Genomic DNA, 16,560 nt, shown 5'->3' on the forward strand with positions numbered 1-16,560 from the left:
GGTCACGTGATCAGCTCAGGAAGGCTTTTTGCTTTCTCTCTGGACTTTTAAAAACCAGTGAGTTGGACAAAGAGCAGGCATTTCAAACTTAGACCTGACCTGCCTGGAGACTGGGGAAAAAGACCCCACTCTGTAAATGAGGCTTGAGTATTGTTGGAGATACACCCTTCCAGGCAACTGGAGAGCATTCAATCACACCCCTGATTTATACATTGTAGATGGTGGACAGGCTTTGGGAGTTGGGAGGTGTTGAAAAGAAATCCTGCATTTGAAAGCTGGCAGATTCCTATTGCCTCCTGTCTCTGAAGAATTCCTGCATCCAGTGAGATTCCTGTTGCCTCCTGTCTCTGAAGAATTCCTGTATCTAGTGTGGTTCCTGCAACCTCCTGTGTTTTGGGAAATCCTGGAACCTGAACAAAACTTCGACTGCTGTGTTGCTGCTGTGAGTCCTGAGCAGACCATTTGCTACACCCCTGCAGAAAGACCTGTGTGACACCTACTAGTCCTGCAGTCAAATTGCCTTGAACACCTACCCATCAAAGACTGTTCATCAACCTCGCCTGGAGAGACTTCGAGTGGCATCTGACTATTTGACTTTGGGACACCTCACTGTACCGAAAACATCCTACCATAATGTGACAAACTTATTTATTTTTATTATTCCTTCTACTCCTAAGAAACAGCTGTAAATCAAAATCCCTTTTACCTTCTACCCCTTAGGCGGGAATGTGGAACTGACATTACAATCAGAGCAGCCCTGATCTTATTGACTGGTGGAGCAGGCTCGAGGAGCCGAGTGGCCTACTCCTGCTCCTAATTTGCATGTTCATATCTTCATATGACATTCAATGGCATTAACATTGCTGAATCTTCCACCATCAACATCCTGGAGGTTAACATGGATCAGAAACGTAACTGGATCAGCCACCTAAATAGTGTGACTCTCAGTGCAGGTCAGAAGCAGGACATTCTGTAGCGCGTAACTTACCTCCCAACTCCCAAAGCCTGTCCACCATTTACAAAGCATAAATCAGGGCTGTGATTGAACGCTCTCCAGTTTCCTGGATGGGTGCATCTCCAACAATACTCAAGAAGCTCGACACCATCCAGGACAATGCAGCCCACTTGATTGGCACCCCATCCACCACTTTAACATTCACTCCCTTCACCACCAACACACAGCGGCAACAGGGTGTACCATCTTCCAAACCCATGACCTCTACCACCTAGAAGGACAAGGACAGCAGACACATGGGAACACCACCACCTGCAAGTTCCTCTGCAAGTCACCCATCATCCTGACTTGGAACTATATCGTCGTTCCTTCACTGTCGCTGGGTCAAAAATCTGGAACTCCCTCCCTCACAGCATTGTGGGTGTAATCTACACCGCATGGACTACAGCGGTTTAAGAAGGTGACTCATCAGCATCTTCTCAAGGGAAATTAGGGATGGGCAATAAATGCTGACCGAGCAGCAATGCCCATATCCCACCAACAGAATTAAAAGAATGAAGTGCTCTTTTGGATTCTTCTTCTTCTTCTTTTGGGCCTCCTTATCTCGAGAGACAATGGATACGCGCCTGGAGGTGGTCAGTGGTTTGTGAAGCAGTGCCTGGAGTGGCTATAAAGGCCAATTCTAGAGTGACAGGCTCTTCCACAGGTGCTGCAGAGAAATTTGTTTGTCGGGGCTTTTGCACTGTTGACTCTCCCCTTGCACCTCTATCTTTTTTCCTGCCAACTACTAAGGCTCATCGACTTTTGGATTAAAGCATTGTATTAGTTTGAGGTGCTGTATTAGATTGAGTTGCCGTATCAGTTTGTGTAGTTGAATTAGTTTCAGACTCTGGATGAGTTGAATTCTGCAATGTATTGTCACAAATAACCCACTTTAATCACTTAACTGATTGTCCACAGTTAAAGAGGGCGGTCACATCCCAGAGTGCAGTGGAACAGTCCTGAGAGAGACACTCGAACAGTTGGAATTTAATATCTGAATGGTCACAGTCACTGAAACAATGTGAGATCTGGAGATGGGACTGATGGTGTTTGAGAGAACAAACTCATTGCTGGGAGAATAGAGTTTCTAATTTCCATTAGTTAAATAATGTGATCAGAATTGTTCAGTCTTTGGAGTTTTCCAAATAAATCTCAGCACTAAATATATTCGATCACAACACAGACTGAACTCGATGTCGAAATCGGTTTGTTCAAATTCAAGAAAACAATTTGAACAATGTTGCAACCTCAATATCCCCCAGGGAGATTCCACAGGGTATAAATTAAAGGATCAGGGAACGTACTGACTCAGAGTTTAATACAGAGAGGGATTGTCTGCAGTACGAAGGGACAGATCACTACACAGAAAATGTACAAAACATTTGGGAGTGTCATTAAGATATATTGCCTGGTCCTTGCAGTAATTGGTGTTCCTGGTAAGTGACTCTAACAATCGAGATTGTGTTAATTTGTGTCTCTGTTTTTTTTCTCTGTGACTGATAATGTTACATGGCTGATCTATTGCTCACTGTTACACAGAGACCTGATCAGTGATATCATTTCCTTAAGTTAAATGAACTGAATTATCTCTGTGGTTTTATTCCATTGCGTCAACTGAAAATTAATCTCTGTTTGTAACTCACAGACTTTCTAAATTATCCAGTTACTGCTTTTAGTGGAATATTGCATACTGCTAAATCAGAACTCAGTGCAAGTAACTGTCTGAAGGAAGGTGTTCGTGGGAGTATCTGTCACTGTAGAATTGTACTGAGTGTGGGTCACTAACCGGAGTGGAACACCTGATCCCAGTGACCATGTATTACTGGGAGTATCTGTCACTGTAGAATTGTACTGAGTGTGGGTCACTAACCGGAGTGGAACACCTGATCCCAGTGACCATGTATTACTGGGAGTATCTGTCACTGTAGAATTGTACTGAGTGTGGGTCACTAACCGGAGTGGAACACCTGATCCCAGTGAACATGTATTACTGGGAGTATCTGTCACTGTAGAATTGTACTGAGTGTGGGTCACTAACCGGAGTGGAACACCTGATCCCAGTGACCATGTATAACTGGGAGTATCTGTCACTGTAGAATTGTACTGAGTGTGGGTCACTAACCGGAGTGGAACACCTGATCCCAGTGACCATGTATTACTGGGAGTATCTGTCACTGTAGAATTGTACTGAGTGTGGGTCACTAACCGGAGTGGAACACCTGATCCCAGTGACCATGTATTACTGGGAGTATCTGTCACTGTAGAATTGTACTGAGTGTGGGTCACTAACCGGAGTGGAACACCTGATCCCAGTGAACATGTATTACTGGGAGTATCTGTCACTGTAGAATTGTACTGAGTGTGGGTCACTAACCGGAGTGGAACACCTGATCCCAGTGACCATGTATAACTGGGAGTATCTGTCACTGTAGAATTGTACTGAGTGTGGGTCACTAACCGGAGTGGAACACCTGATCCCAGTGACCATGTATTACTGGGAGTATCTGTCACTGTAGAATTGTACTGAGTGTGGGTCACTAACCGGAGTGGAACACCTGATCCCAGTGACCATGTATAACTGGGAGTATCTGTCACTGTAGAATTGTACTGAGTGTGGGTCACTAACCGGAGTGGAACACCTGATCCCAGTGACCATGTATAACTGGGAGTATCTGTCACTGTAGAATTGTACTGAGTGTGGGTCACTAACCGGAGTGGAACACCTGATCCCAGTGACCATGTATTACTGGGAGTATCTGTCACTGTAGAATTGTACTGAGTGTGGGTCACTAACCGGAGTGGAACACCTGATCCCAGTGACCATGTATAACTGGGAGTATCTGTCACTGTAGAATTGTACTGAGTGTGGGTCACTAACCGGAGTGGAACACCTGATCCCAGTGAACATGTATAACTGGGAGTATCTGTCACTGTAGAATTGTACTGAGTGTGGGTCACTAACCGGAGTGGAACACCTGATCCCAGTGACCGTGTATAACTGGGAGTATCTATCACTGTAGAATTGTACTGAGTGTGGGTCACTAACCGGAGTGGAACACCTGATCCCAGTGACCATGTAAAACTGGGAGTATCTATCACTGTAGAATTGTACTGAGTGTGGGTCACCAACCGGAGTGGAACACCTGATCCCACTGACCATGTATTACTGGGAGTATCTGTCACTGTAGAATTGTACTGAGTGTGGGTCACTAACCGGAGAGGAACACCTGATCCCAGTGACCATGTATAACTGGGAGTATCTGTCACTGTAGAATTGTACTGAGTGTGGGTCACTAACCGGAGTGGAACACCTGATCCCAGTGAACATGTATAACTGGGAGTATCTGTCACTGTAGAATTGTACTGAGTGTGGGTCACTAACCGGAGTGGAACACCTGATCCCAGTGACCGTGTATAACTGGGAGTATCTATCACTGTAGAATTGTACTGAGTGTGGGTCACTAACCGGAGTGGAACACTTGATCCCAGTGACCATGTATAACTGGGAGTATCTGTCACTGTAGAATTGTACTGAGTGTGGGTCACTAACCGGAGTGGAACACTTGATCCCAGTGACCGTGTAAAACTGGGAGTATCTATCACTGTAGAATTGTACTGAGTGTGGGTCATTAACCGGAGTGGAACACCTGATCCCAGTGACCATGTATTACTGGGAGTATCTATCACTGTAGAATTGTACTGAGTGTGGGTCATTAACCGGAATGGAACACCTGATCCCAGTGACCATGTGTAACTGGGAGTATCTGTCACTGTAGAATTGTACTGAGTGTGGGTCACTAACCGGAGTGGAACACCTGATCCCAGTGAACATGTATAACTGGGAGTATCTGTCACTGTAGAATTGTACTGAGTGTGGGTCATTAACCGGAGTGGAACACCTGATCCCATTGACCATGTAAAACTGGGAGTATCTGTCACTGTAGAATTGTACTGAGTGTGGGTCACTAACCGGAGTGGAACACCTGATCCCAGTGACCATGTAAAACTGGGAGTATCTGTCACTGTAGAATTGTACTGAGTGTGGGTCATTAACCGAAGTGGAACACCTGATCCCAGTGACCATGTATTACTGGGAGTATCTGTCACTGCAGAATTGTACTGAGTGTGGGTCACTAACCGGAGTGGAACACCTGATCCCAGTGACCATGTATAACTGGGAGTATCTGTCACTGTAGAATTGTACTGAGTGTGAATCTCTGATTCACAGTCTCTACACATGTCAGCTGCAGTGATCTCTGCCCTTCGATCAGTGAGATGTGTCACTGCGAGGAGAGACACGTTTTACTGAGGAACACACAATTCAGGGTTCCACAATATCGACATGAGTCCAGGGGCAGTTAATAACAGCTGTACAGAATTAATAATAATAAAAGCAAGAAACACTGGAAATACTCAGCAGGTCTGGCAGCATCTGAGGAGAGAGAAGTAGAGTTAACGTTTCAGGTCAGTGACCCTTCATCTGAACACATGTGTTTGGGAATGGTCCTTTGTCCTTCCAATCACTGTCTGTTAGTATGCAAATGTCTTTTCCAGCCATGGCTGATCTGTTTAACAAGTCCTTTCTTCACTCCAGTAACAGTTTCAAATTAAATGTTCACAAAATGAATGTGCCTCATTCTTGGCAGGTGGGGGCTGAGCAAGACAAATGAAATAAATCGTGCGCTGCATAAAAGTTACAGAACAGAAACTTGCCATTCAGTCCAACTGGTTAATGTTTGTCTTTATGCTCCACACAAATCTCTCGCTGTCCCAGCTCATCGAACCCCATCAGCATGTCCTACTATTCCTTTCTGCCTCACATACCTATCTAGCTTCCCCTTAAATGTTATTCACCTCATTTACTTCATGTAGTAGCACATTGCAGAGCTGCCACGTTAATCAGTGTAGCAGCTCATTTAAATGGCCGGGTCGGACCCCCCTGCCCCGCCCAATGACATGGCCAATCAGCTGGTTCCTATGTCTGGGTCTACCTGTTCTGTACATGCCGGGTTGCTGGATATATTTTGTATCTCTGATTTATCTCAAAGCAATGCAGATATCACACTTGTATTAAATCACCAGCTAGTTTATTTAGAGCAGATTAAACTTTCTCAGCTTTGACTAGATCTCAGTGCAATGTCTTCTTCATAACAGTCTGTGTTTTTCTGCAGAACATTTTAGTCTTGTTCCTTTGGTTTCAGTTTCAACACTTCAGCTCTACCCATTGGCTTAAGCAATCAAACACAATGAACACAGATAAGTGGACAGGCTAATAGAATCAAACTCATTTCAATCAAACATTACATTTTCCCCCTTTAGACTGAAGATATTATTTTTGAATTAAAGTATTCTAAACATCAAACATAAATACATCAAGTTATTTCTTAGTGTTCGACTTGTCTGTTTTCTCTAAGTACAGAAATAGTCTTTGAGTTAGGAAAGTCTCTTAGCTCTGCAATTACATTTATGAATTTAAGGTTATGGATCTGTTTGATCAGCTTGATGAAGCGAATGATCAATATCACTCATAGGAAAAGGAAATGTATCCTCATAACCAATATCCTCAGAATATCCTGGTCTGCTCTTTATCAAACATCTCACATTCCACTTGCTGTTGTCAGACAACAGGTAAGCATTGGTACCTAACAAACGTTTAATCTACTTTGGACCTGATATTGATGAAGCAGGTTTGTGGGTGTGATTTGGATATTTGATTCAAACCAAATCTCCAACTTTAAATTTTGGTTCACTCTCGATCTTAGTACAATCTCTTCTTTAGAACAGTCTGTGTTTTTCTGCAGTACATTCTGATCTTTCTCTTTTGCTTTCAATTTCAACTCTTCAGCTCCATCCAGAGGCTTAAGCACTCAAACACAGTGAACACAGATAGTTGGAAAGACTAATACAATCAAACACAGATCAATCAAACACTACACTACACACCCACCATTCTCCATCATATTCCCAGACCACTGGAGCCTCCTGCTCATTGGAAGATTTTCCATGCTTCCCTCTCCCTCTGTTATTCTGCTGGAACCATTTACACCTCCTCTGGACCCATCTTCTGTTTCTTTAAATGCCCCATTCTCCTTACACCATCATCCCTTTTGTCATTGAATCCCTCCTGCCCTCCATCCGATTACAGACCTTCCCCTTTGTTCTTTCCTCCCCCGATAGCTCACTTTTCACTGGTTCCATCATTGCTTGAAAACTATTAATCTCTAATATCTTCCAGTTCTAATGAAAGACTATCAGCCTGAAACATTAACTCTGTGCCTCTCTACACTGATACTACCTGACCTGCTGAGTGTTTTCAACATTATCACAGTCTCATTATTTTATTTTTGCTCAGATACTTATTGTCTCTTCTCAGACATGGAGAATGTTTGATCAGTAATTTCCAGTCTCTTTTCCCCTTACAGTTAATTTAGTGACGATTGTGATCCTGTCCCGTGGACACTGTGGACTCTCCACCTGCACCACTCACTACCTGGTGGCCATGGCAACGGCAGATCTACTGGTCATTATCACTGATATCATACTGAGACAGATCAGTTATTATTATTTCCCATTATGTTTTCTGGACATCACCCCTGTGTGTAGTATTATCTATGTCCTGAGTTGTGCAGCTACAGATTGTTCTGTCTGGTTCACCGTCACTTTCACCTTTGATCGATTTGTGGCCATTTGTTGCCAGAAGCTGAAAACTAAATATTGCACCGAGAAAACTGCGGCTGTGGTTCTAGCAACAACCTGCATTCTGTTCTGTTTAACAAACATCCCCTTCTACTTTAGATATGAATCTTATGGGAGAATCGACAATGTACCTTATCTCTGTATTACAAAGCCAATCTATTATACTGATCCCAGATGGGTGGGATTTAAATGGTTTCATACAGTTTTAACTCCATTGCTCCCATTTGCTTTAATTCTGTTACTAAACACTCTGACAGTCAGACACATTTTAGTGGCTAGTCGAGTCCGTAAGGGACTGAGGGGTCAGAGCAAGGGAGAGAATCGCAGTGACCCAGAGATGGAGAGCAGAAGGAAGTCTGTGATTTTACTCTTCACCATATCCGGCAACTTCATACTTCTGTGGTCAGTATATGTTCTATATTTCTTATATTATAACATCGCAGGAAGTGATCCCAACAATTCCAGAGATTTTGTATATTTCTTTGGACATGTTGGAACTGTGCTACTTAATTTAAGTTGCTGCACAAACACATTTATTTATGGAGCTACTCAGTCCAAGTTCAGAGAGCAGGTAAAGAGTGCGGTGAAATATCCAGTTATATCAATTAGTCAATTAATTAATAAACAAAACAACTGAGAGCAGACGAGAGGTTGGACCCAGTGTCTCCAGTCCGTGAATGTAATATTTATCCACAGACTTCCATTAACTGAATGACACCAGAAATCATTGGGGATCTGAAAATGCTCCCAGCAGTGAGAGGAGCCACTGTGTTTAGGACACAGCTCCTGTGTTTAGTACATGGCTCTATTTTAGATTAAAATTTATTCTAATTTCTTTCAGGACTGATCCACTATTTTGTTGCATTCAGTCTGAGCTCCTCTGTAAACAGTGACTTCAGCTATTTATTGCAGTATTTCATTTGCAGCTTCCCGAGTCAATCGGGCGGTCAGACTGAGCTGGGCGATGGTTTAGGGGCTGTATTACATACTCTCTCTATTAGACTATCTCTCTCTCACAATCTATATCAATAGTCTCTCTCACACTGTCTCACACACACTCACTCCCACACTGTCTCACACACACACTCTCTCACACTGTCTCTCACACACTCACTCTCTCACACTGTCACACACACACTCACTCTCTCACACTCACACACACTCTCTCACACACACTCACTCTCTCACACTGTCCCACACTCACTCACTCTCACACTGTCTCAAACACACTCACTCTCTCACACTGTCTCACACACACACTCACTCTCACACTGTCTCACACTCACTCACTCTCTCACACTCACACACACTCACTCTCTCACACTGTCACACACACACTCACTCTCTCACACTGTCTCAAACACACACACTCACTCTCTCACACTCACACACACTCACTCTCTCACACTGTCTCACACACACTCACTCTCTCACACTGTCTCAAACACACTCACTCTCTCACACTGTCTCTCACACACTCACTCTCTCACACTGTCTCACACACACTCACTCTCTCACACTCACACACACTCACTCTCTCACACTGTCTCACACAGACTCACTCTCTCACACTGTCTCACACTCACTCACTCTCACACTGTCTCAAACACACTCACTCTCTCACACTGTCTCACACACACTCACTCTCACACTCACACACACTCACTCTCTCACACTGTCTCACACACACTCACTCTCTCACACTCACACACACTCACTCTCTCACACTGTCACATACACACACTCTCTCACACTGTCTCAAACACATACACTCTCTCACACTGTCTCACACACACTCACTCTCTCACACTCACACACACTCACTCTCTCACACTGTCTCACACACACTCACTCTCTCACACTCACACACACTCACTCTCTCACACTGTCTCACACACACTCACTCTCTCACACTGTCTCACACACTCACTCTCTCATCGTCTCATTCGCATCCACCGATCTCGCACATTCTCAGAAACACACTGGCTATCTCTCTCATACACTCACTCTCACTCGCACTGTCTCGCACACACCCAGGGCAGGTAAAGCTTTAGCTAGATACAGAATAAAGCTCCCTCTAGACTGCCCCATCAAACATTCCCTGAGTGGTACAGCACATGGTTAAAAACAGAGTCAAGTTCCCTCGACACTGTCCCCATCAAACATTCTCAGAGTGGGTACAGCACAGGGTTAAAAACAGAGTCAAGGTCCCTCGACACTGTCCCCATCAAACATTCCCTGAGTGGTACAGCACATGGTTAAAAACAGAGTCAAGTTCCCTCGACACTGTCCCCATCAAACATTCTCAGAGTGGGTACAGCACAGGGTTAAAAACAGAGTAAAGTTCCCTCGACACTGTCCCCATCAAACATTCTCAGAGTGGGTACAGCACAGGGTTAAATACAGAGTAAAGTTCCCTCGACACTGTCCCCATCAAACATTCTCAGAGTGGGTACAGCACAGGGTTAAATACAGAGTAAAGTTCCCTCGACACTGTCCCCATCAAACATTCTCAGAGTGGGTACAGCACAGGGTTAAATACAGAGTAAAGTTCCCTCGACACTGTCCCCATCAAACATTCTCAGAGTGGGTACAGCACAGTGTTAAATACAGAGTAAAGTTCCCTCGACACTGTCCCCATCAAACATTCTCAGAGTGGGTACAGCACAGTGTTAAATACAGAGTAAAGTTCCCTCGACACTGTCCCCATCAAACATTCTCAGAGTGGGTACAGCACAGTGTTAAATACAGAGTAAAGTTCCCTCGACACTGTCCCCATCAAACACTCCCAGGAAGTAGAAACATAGAAAGATTTTTGTCACTGAGGAGACCATTCGGCCCATTGTGCCTGTGCTGATTGAAAAAGAGCTATCCACTCTAATACACCTTACAGTTCTTGGTCTGTATCCCTGTCAGTAACAGCATCACATCTGCATATATAGGTGTTTTTCAAATACAATGAGGGGTTCTGCCTCGACTACCCTTTCAGGCAGTCGGTTCCAGACTCCCACCACCCCCTGGGTGAAAAGAATTCTCCTCAACTCCTCTGTCATCCTTTTATCAATTACTTTTCATCAATGCCCCATGGTTATTGACCTCTCTGCTAACAGAAATGGGTCCTTCTTCTTCACTCTGTCTGGGCTGCTCAAATTTATACTCCTCAATTAAACCTTCCCTCAGCCTCCTCTGTTCCAAAGAAAACAACTCCATCCTGTCTGACCTTTCCTCATTGTTAAAATTCTCCATTCCTGGCAACTTCCTTGTGAATCTTTTTTGTATCCTGTCTAGTGTGATCTCATCTTTCCTGTAATGTGGTGACCAGAACTGTACACAGTTCACTAGCTGTCGTGTGGATTTGATCCAATAAGGAGATAAATGCTAACACTCATGAGTCTGTTGAAGTACCCTTAGCTTTACTCCGTGTGGCTTTCAAGAACATGATTAAAGATTACACGTAGATTACATAGAATTCCAGTGAAATAGCACGACAATCCCAGTGAATATGACTTTGAAATCACTGTTACCAATGATACCCACAGACTCTCACCTCGTCTGTCTTTAATCTCACCAAGTTCCCACTGATCGATGATCAATCAATCAAGAGGGATCCTCTTCCAATATCTGGCCAGGCTATCTCGACTGCAGTGTCAGATAAAGGAAAAGACCCCCTTATATCCAGGAGTGATCCTCACTCTCCCCTTGGGCATGATGTTACTGGAGTCACTGATAGGGTCTTTCCCTGTGTGATCAATCCCTGTGCATGACACTGATAGCTGATGAACAGGTGAATATAACCATGTAGGATCTATCAATGGAAAACAAAACTCACAAACTGACCTACGAATATACGTACATATGAATTAGGAACATGAGTAGACCACTCAACCCCTTGAGCCTGCTCCACCATTCAACAAGATCATGGCTGATCTGATTGTAACCTCGACTTCACATTCCCGCCTACCCCAATAACCTTTCACCCCTTGCTTATCAAAATCTATCTACCTCTGATGTAAAATATTTAAAGTCTCTGCTTCCACTGCCTTTTGAGGAAGAGAGTTAGAAAGAATCACAAACCTCTGAGAGAAGAAAATTCTCCTCATCTCTGTCTTAAATGGGTGACCCCTTATTTTTAAACAGTGACCCCTAGTTCTAGATTCCCCAACAAGGGGAAACATCCTTTCCACATCCACCCTGTCAAGACCCCTCAGAATCTTATATGTTTCAATCAAGTCATCTCTTACTCTTCTAAACTCCAGTGGATACAAGCCGAGCCTGTCTAACCTTTCCCCATAAGATAACCTGCCCATTCCAGGTAGCTCACCACCACCCTCTGAAGGGCAATTAGGGATGGGCAATAAATGCTGGCCTGGCCAGCGATGCTCACATCCCATGAATGAATTTAAAAAAAGGTATTAGTCCAGTAAACCTTCTCTGAACTGCTTCCAATGCATTTACATCCTTCCTTAAGTAAGGAGACCAGTACTGTACACAGTACTCCAGATGTGGTCTCACCAATGCCCTGTATAACTGAAGCATAACCTCCCAACTTTTGTATTCAATTCCCCTCGCAATAAACGTTAAGAATCTATTAGCTTTGCTAATTAGTTGTTGAACCTGCAAACTAACCTTTTGTGATCCATGCACGAGGACACCCAGATCCCTCTGCATCTCAGAGCTCTGCAATCTCTCACCATTTAGATAATATATTTCTTTTCTATTCTTCCTGCCAAAATGGACATTATTTTCCCATATTGTTCTCCATTTGCCAGATCTTTACCCCAGTCCTTTAACCTATCTATATCCCTTTGTAGCCTCCTTATGTCCTCTTCACTACTTACTTTTCTCCCTATCTTTGTGTCATCAGAAAATTTCGCAACCAGACCTTTGGTCTCTTCATCCAAGTCGTTTGTATAAATTGTAAAAAGGTGAGGCCCCAGTACTGATCTCTGTGGGGAGGTGGTGGCACAGTGGTATTGTCACAGGACAAGTAACCCAGAGACCCAGGGTATTGCTCTGGGGACATGGGTTTAAATCCCACCACAGCAGAAGGTGGAATTTGAATTCAATTAATAAATCTGGAATTAAAAGTTAGTCTAATGATGGGCATGAAACCATTGTCGATTGTTGTAAAAACCCATCTGCTTCACTAATGTCCTTTAGGGAAGGAAATCTGATGTCCTTACATGGTCTGGCGGACATGTGACCCCAGACCCACAGCAATGTGACTCTTAAAATGCTCTCTGAAATGGCCTCGCAAGCCACTCAGTTGTATTTAACCGCTACAAAGTCAATAAGGAATGAACGACCCGGCATCGACCTCGTCAGTGGAAATGACAACAGCAAACCCGGGCCTGTCGATCCTGCAAAGTCTTCCTTATTAACATCTGGGGGCTTGTTGTAAAGGTGGGAGAGCTGTCCGACAGACCAGTCAAGTAGCAGCCTGTCATAGTCATACTCACAGAATCATACCTGACAGACAATGTCCCAGACACCACCATCACCATCTGTGGGTATGTCCTGTCCCACCTGCAGGACAGATCCAGTAGAGGTAACGGCACAGTGGTATACAGTCGCATGGCATCAGGTCAAACATGGGCAAGGAAACCTCCTGCTGATGAACCAGTCCTCCTCCATTTTGAACAGCAAGGGCACAGCATGTACTCTGTGTGGGGGACTTCAATGTCCGTCACCAAATGTAGCTTGGTAGCACACTACTAACTGAGCTGGCTGAGTCCTAAAGGACATAGCTGCTAGACTGGATCTGTGGCAAAGGAAACAAACAACAAGAGGGAAAAACACACGCCCCCATCCTCACCAATCGCCTACCACAGATGCAGTTGTGCATGATAGTATTGGTAAGAGTGACCACCGCACAGTCCTTGTGGAGACAATGTCCCGTCTTCACATTGACAATGCCCTCCATCGTGGTACTACCCACACGCTAAATGGGATAGATTTCGAACAGATCCAGCAATGCAAAATTGGGCATCCATGAGGTGCTGTGGGCCATCAGCAGCAGCAGAATTGTACTCAACCACAATCTGTAACCTCATGGCCCGGCATATCCCCCACTCTACCACACCATTAAACTGCGGGATCAACCCTGGTTCAATGAAGAGTGCAGGAGGGCATGCCAGGAGCAGCACCAGGCAGACCTCAAAATGAGGTGTCAACCTGGTGAAGCTACAGCATAGGATTATCTGCGTGCCAAACAGCATAAGCAGCATGCGATAGACAGAGCTAAGCGATCCCATAACCAACGGATCAGATCTAAGCTCTGCAGTCCTGTCACATCCAGTTGTGAACGGTGGTGGACAATTTAACAACTAACTGGAGGAGATATCTCCACAAATATCCCCATCCTCAATGATGGGGAAGCCCAGCATAATCGTGCAAAAGATAAGGCTGAAGCATTTGCAACAATCTTCAACCAGAATTACCGATTTGATGATCATCTCGGCCTCCTCCTGAATTCCCCAGCATCATGGAGGCCAGACTTCAGTCAATTCGATTCACTCCATGTGATATCAAGAAACGACTGAAGGCACTGGATACTGCAAAAGTTATGGGCTCTGACAATATTCCAGCAATAATACTGAAGACCTGTGCTCCAGAACTTGCCATGCCCCTAGCCAAGCTGTTCCAGTACAGCTACAACACTGGCATCTTCCCTGCAATGTGGAAAATTGCCCAGGTATGTCCTATACACAAATAGCAGGACAAGTCCAACCCAACCAATTATCGCCCCATCAATCTGCTCTCTATCATCAGTAAAGTGATGGAAGGTGTCATCGACAGTGCGATCAAGCAGCACTAGCTTCGCAATAACCTGCTCAGTGACGCTCAGTTTGGGTCCCGCCAGGGTCACTCAGCCCGTGACCTCATTAAGCCTTGGTTCAAACATGGACAAAAGAGCTGAACTCAAGTGGTGAGGTGAGAGTGACTGCCCCTGACATCAAAGCAGCATTTGACTGATTACGGCATCAAGGAGCCCTAGCAAAAATGGAGTCAATGGGAATTAGGGGGAAAACTCTCTACTGGTTGGAGCCATACCTAACGCAAAGGAAGATGGTTGTGATTGTTGGAGGTCAATCATCTCAGCTCCCGGACATCACTGCAGGAGTTCCTCAGGGTAGTGTCCTAGGCCCAACCATCTTCAGTTGCTTCATCAATGCCCTCCCTTCAATTGTTTCACCAGAAACTGAACTGGAGTAGCCATATAAATACTGTGGCTACAAGAGTAGGTCAGAGGCTAGGAATCCTGCGGTGAGTAACCCACCTCATGACTCCTCAAAGCCTGTCCACCATCTACAAGGCACAAGTCAGGAGTCTGATGGAAGACTTTCTACTTGCCTGGATGAGTGCAGCTTCAACAACACTCAAGAAGCTCAACACTATCCAGGAAAAAGCAACCGTCTTGGCTGACACCCCATCTACAAACATTCACTCCCTCCACCACCGACACAGTGGCAGCAGTGTGTACCATCTACAAGATGCACTGCAGCAACGCACCAAGGCTCCTTCGACAGCACCTTCCAAACCCACAACCTCTACTACCTAGAAGGACAAGGGCAGAAAATACATGGGAATACCACCTCCTGCAACATCCCCTCAAGTCACACACGATCTGGACTTGGAATTTTATTGCTGTTCCTTTACTGTCGCTGCGTCAAAATCCTGGAAATACCTCCCTAACAGCACTATGGGTCGATCTACCTCACATGGACTGCATCGGTTCAAGAAGGCAGCTTCAAATGGACAATTAGGGATGGGCAATAAATGGTGGCCTCGGCACTGCCACCCACATCCCATGAATGAATGAAACAAGACATCACTCATTACATCTTCCCAACCAGAAATGTCCCATTTATGCCTAATTTCTGTTTCCTGTTAGCGAGCTAATCTTCTATCCATGTCAATATGTTATCCCCTATACCATGAGCTTTTATCCACAGCACATGTTACTTCTTCAAAGAACTCCAATAAAGTGGTTAAATATGATTTCCCTTTCACAAAACCATGTTGACTCTTCTTGATTACCATGAATTTTTCTCAGTGCCCTGCTATAACAGGCTGAATTTTAAGATCCCGCCGTCGCTCCTGCGGCTCGTGAGAAAATGGAAGCCTGCACATGGAACCCTGGGATCCATGGCCACATGGAACCTAAGGAAACTGTCCCTTAACCGAATTTGCCTCATTGTTATCTTTCAATTCAATTGAGTCTTTTTATAAATACCCCACAGAAGCTGAATCGTCCCAATCTATTGGCTTTTCTTACTTTTACCTATGAGATCAAAGGTTTACACATTCAGTTGTCTGGATGATATCCACAAAGCTGAATCTTCCACAAGGTCTTGCCCTTCAATCTCTTTAATTCAACCACAGAGAAATGGCATTTCCCCCTCCAGCTTTCTGCATTAACTCAAACAGGACGATAAAGGGTTACATGTTCCCAGAATGATACGCACACGCTTTTCTCTTACCCAGCCCAGTTGTTCCCTCTAGTCTCTGGTCACACCTGGAAGACTGATCAGACAACCAGAGGAAAAGATTTAATTCTGACAGGTCGGCCAACGGTTCGGCTGCACAGTGAAGAACAAAGGAAGGTTCACTTTTCTTATACCCCTCTGGACATGTGTTCAGAACCTGTGGTCATCAGGGATTAGTTACTCCCTGCAATGTCAGCTCTGTGAGTGGTCAGAGGTGGATGTTACCTCTCATGGACAGAGTCCCTAGCAGATGCTAGTGATGAGGACAAAATAGACGGCCTCTGTTACCAACCATGCTGTGAATGTCTGTCCCTTTCTCAATCACCCAGGTGGCTTCCTTCACACTGTTTCAAGGTTCCTCATTCCCCTGACCATAAT

The 16,560-nt window shown here is 44.6% G+C and overlaps 1 protein-coding gene across 1 annotated transcript; it reads left to right on the plus strand.

Moving 5' to 3' along the window:
• The first annotated feature begins 2,366 nt into the window (after positions 1-2,366).
• Positions 2,367-16,017, plus strand: LOC137370331 (probable G-protein coupled receptor 139). Its single transcript, XM_068032699.1, has 4 exons — positions 2,367-2,433; positions 7,420-8,264; positions 12,505-12,618; positions 15,937-16,017. The coding sequence occupies exons 1-4, from the start codon at positions 2,367-2,369 to the stop codon at positions 16,015-16,017; spliced, it is 1,107 nt and encodes a 368-aa protein (XP_067888800.1).
• Positions 16,018-16,560: the final 543 nt, after the last annotated feature.

The sequence above is a fragment of the Heterodontus francisci genome, chromosome 5 (assembly GCF_036365525.1).
Source record: "Heterodontus francisci isolate sHetFra1 chromosome 5, sHetFra1.hap1, whole genome shotgun sequence".
Taxonomy (NCBI): domain Eukaryota; kingdom Metazoa; phylum Chordata; class Chondrichthyes; order Heterodontiformes; family Heterodontidae; genus Heterodontus; species Heterodontus francisci.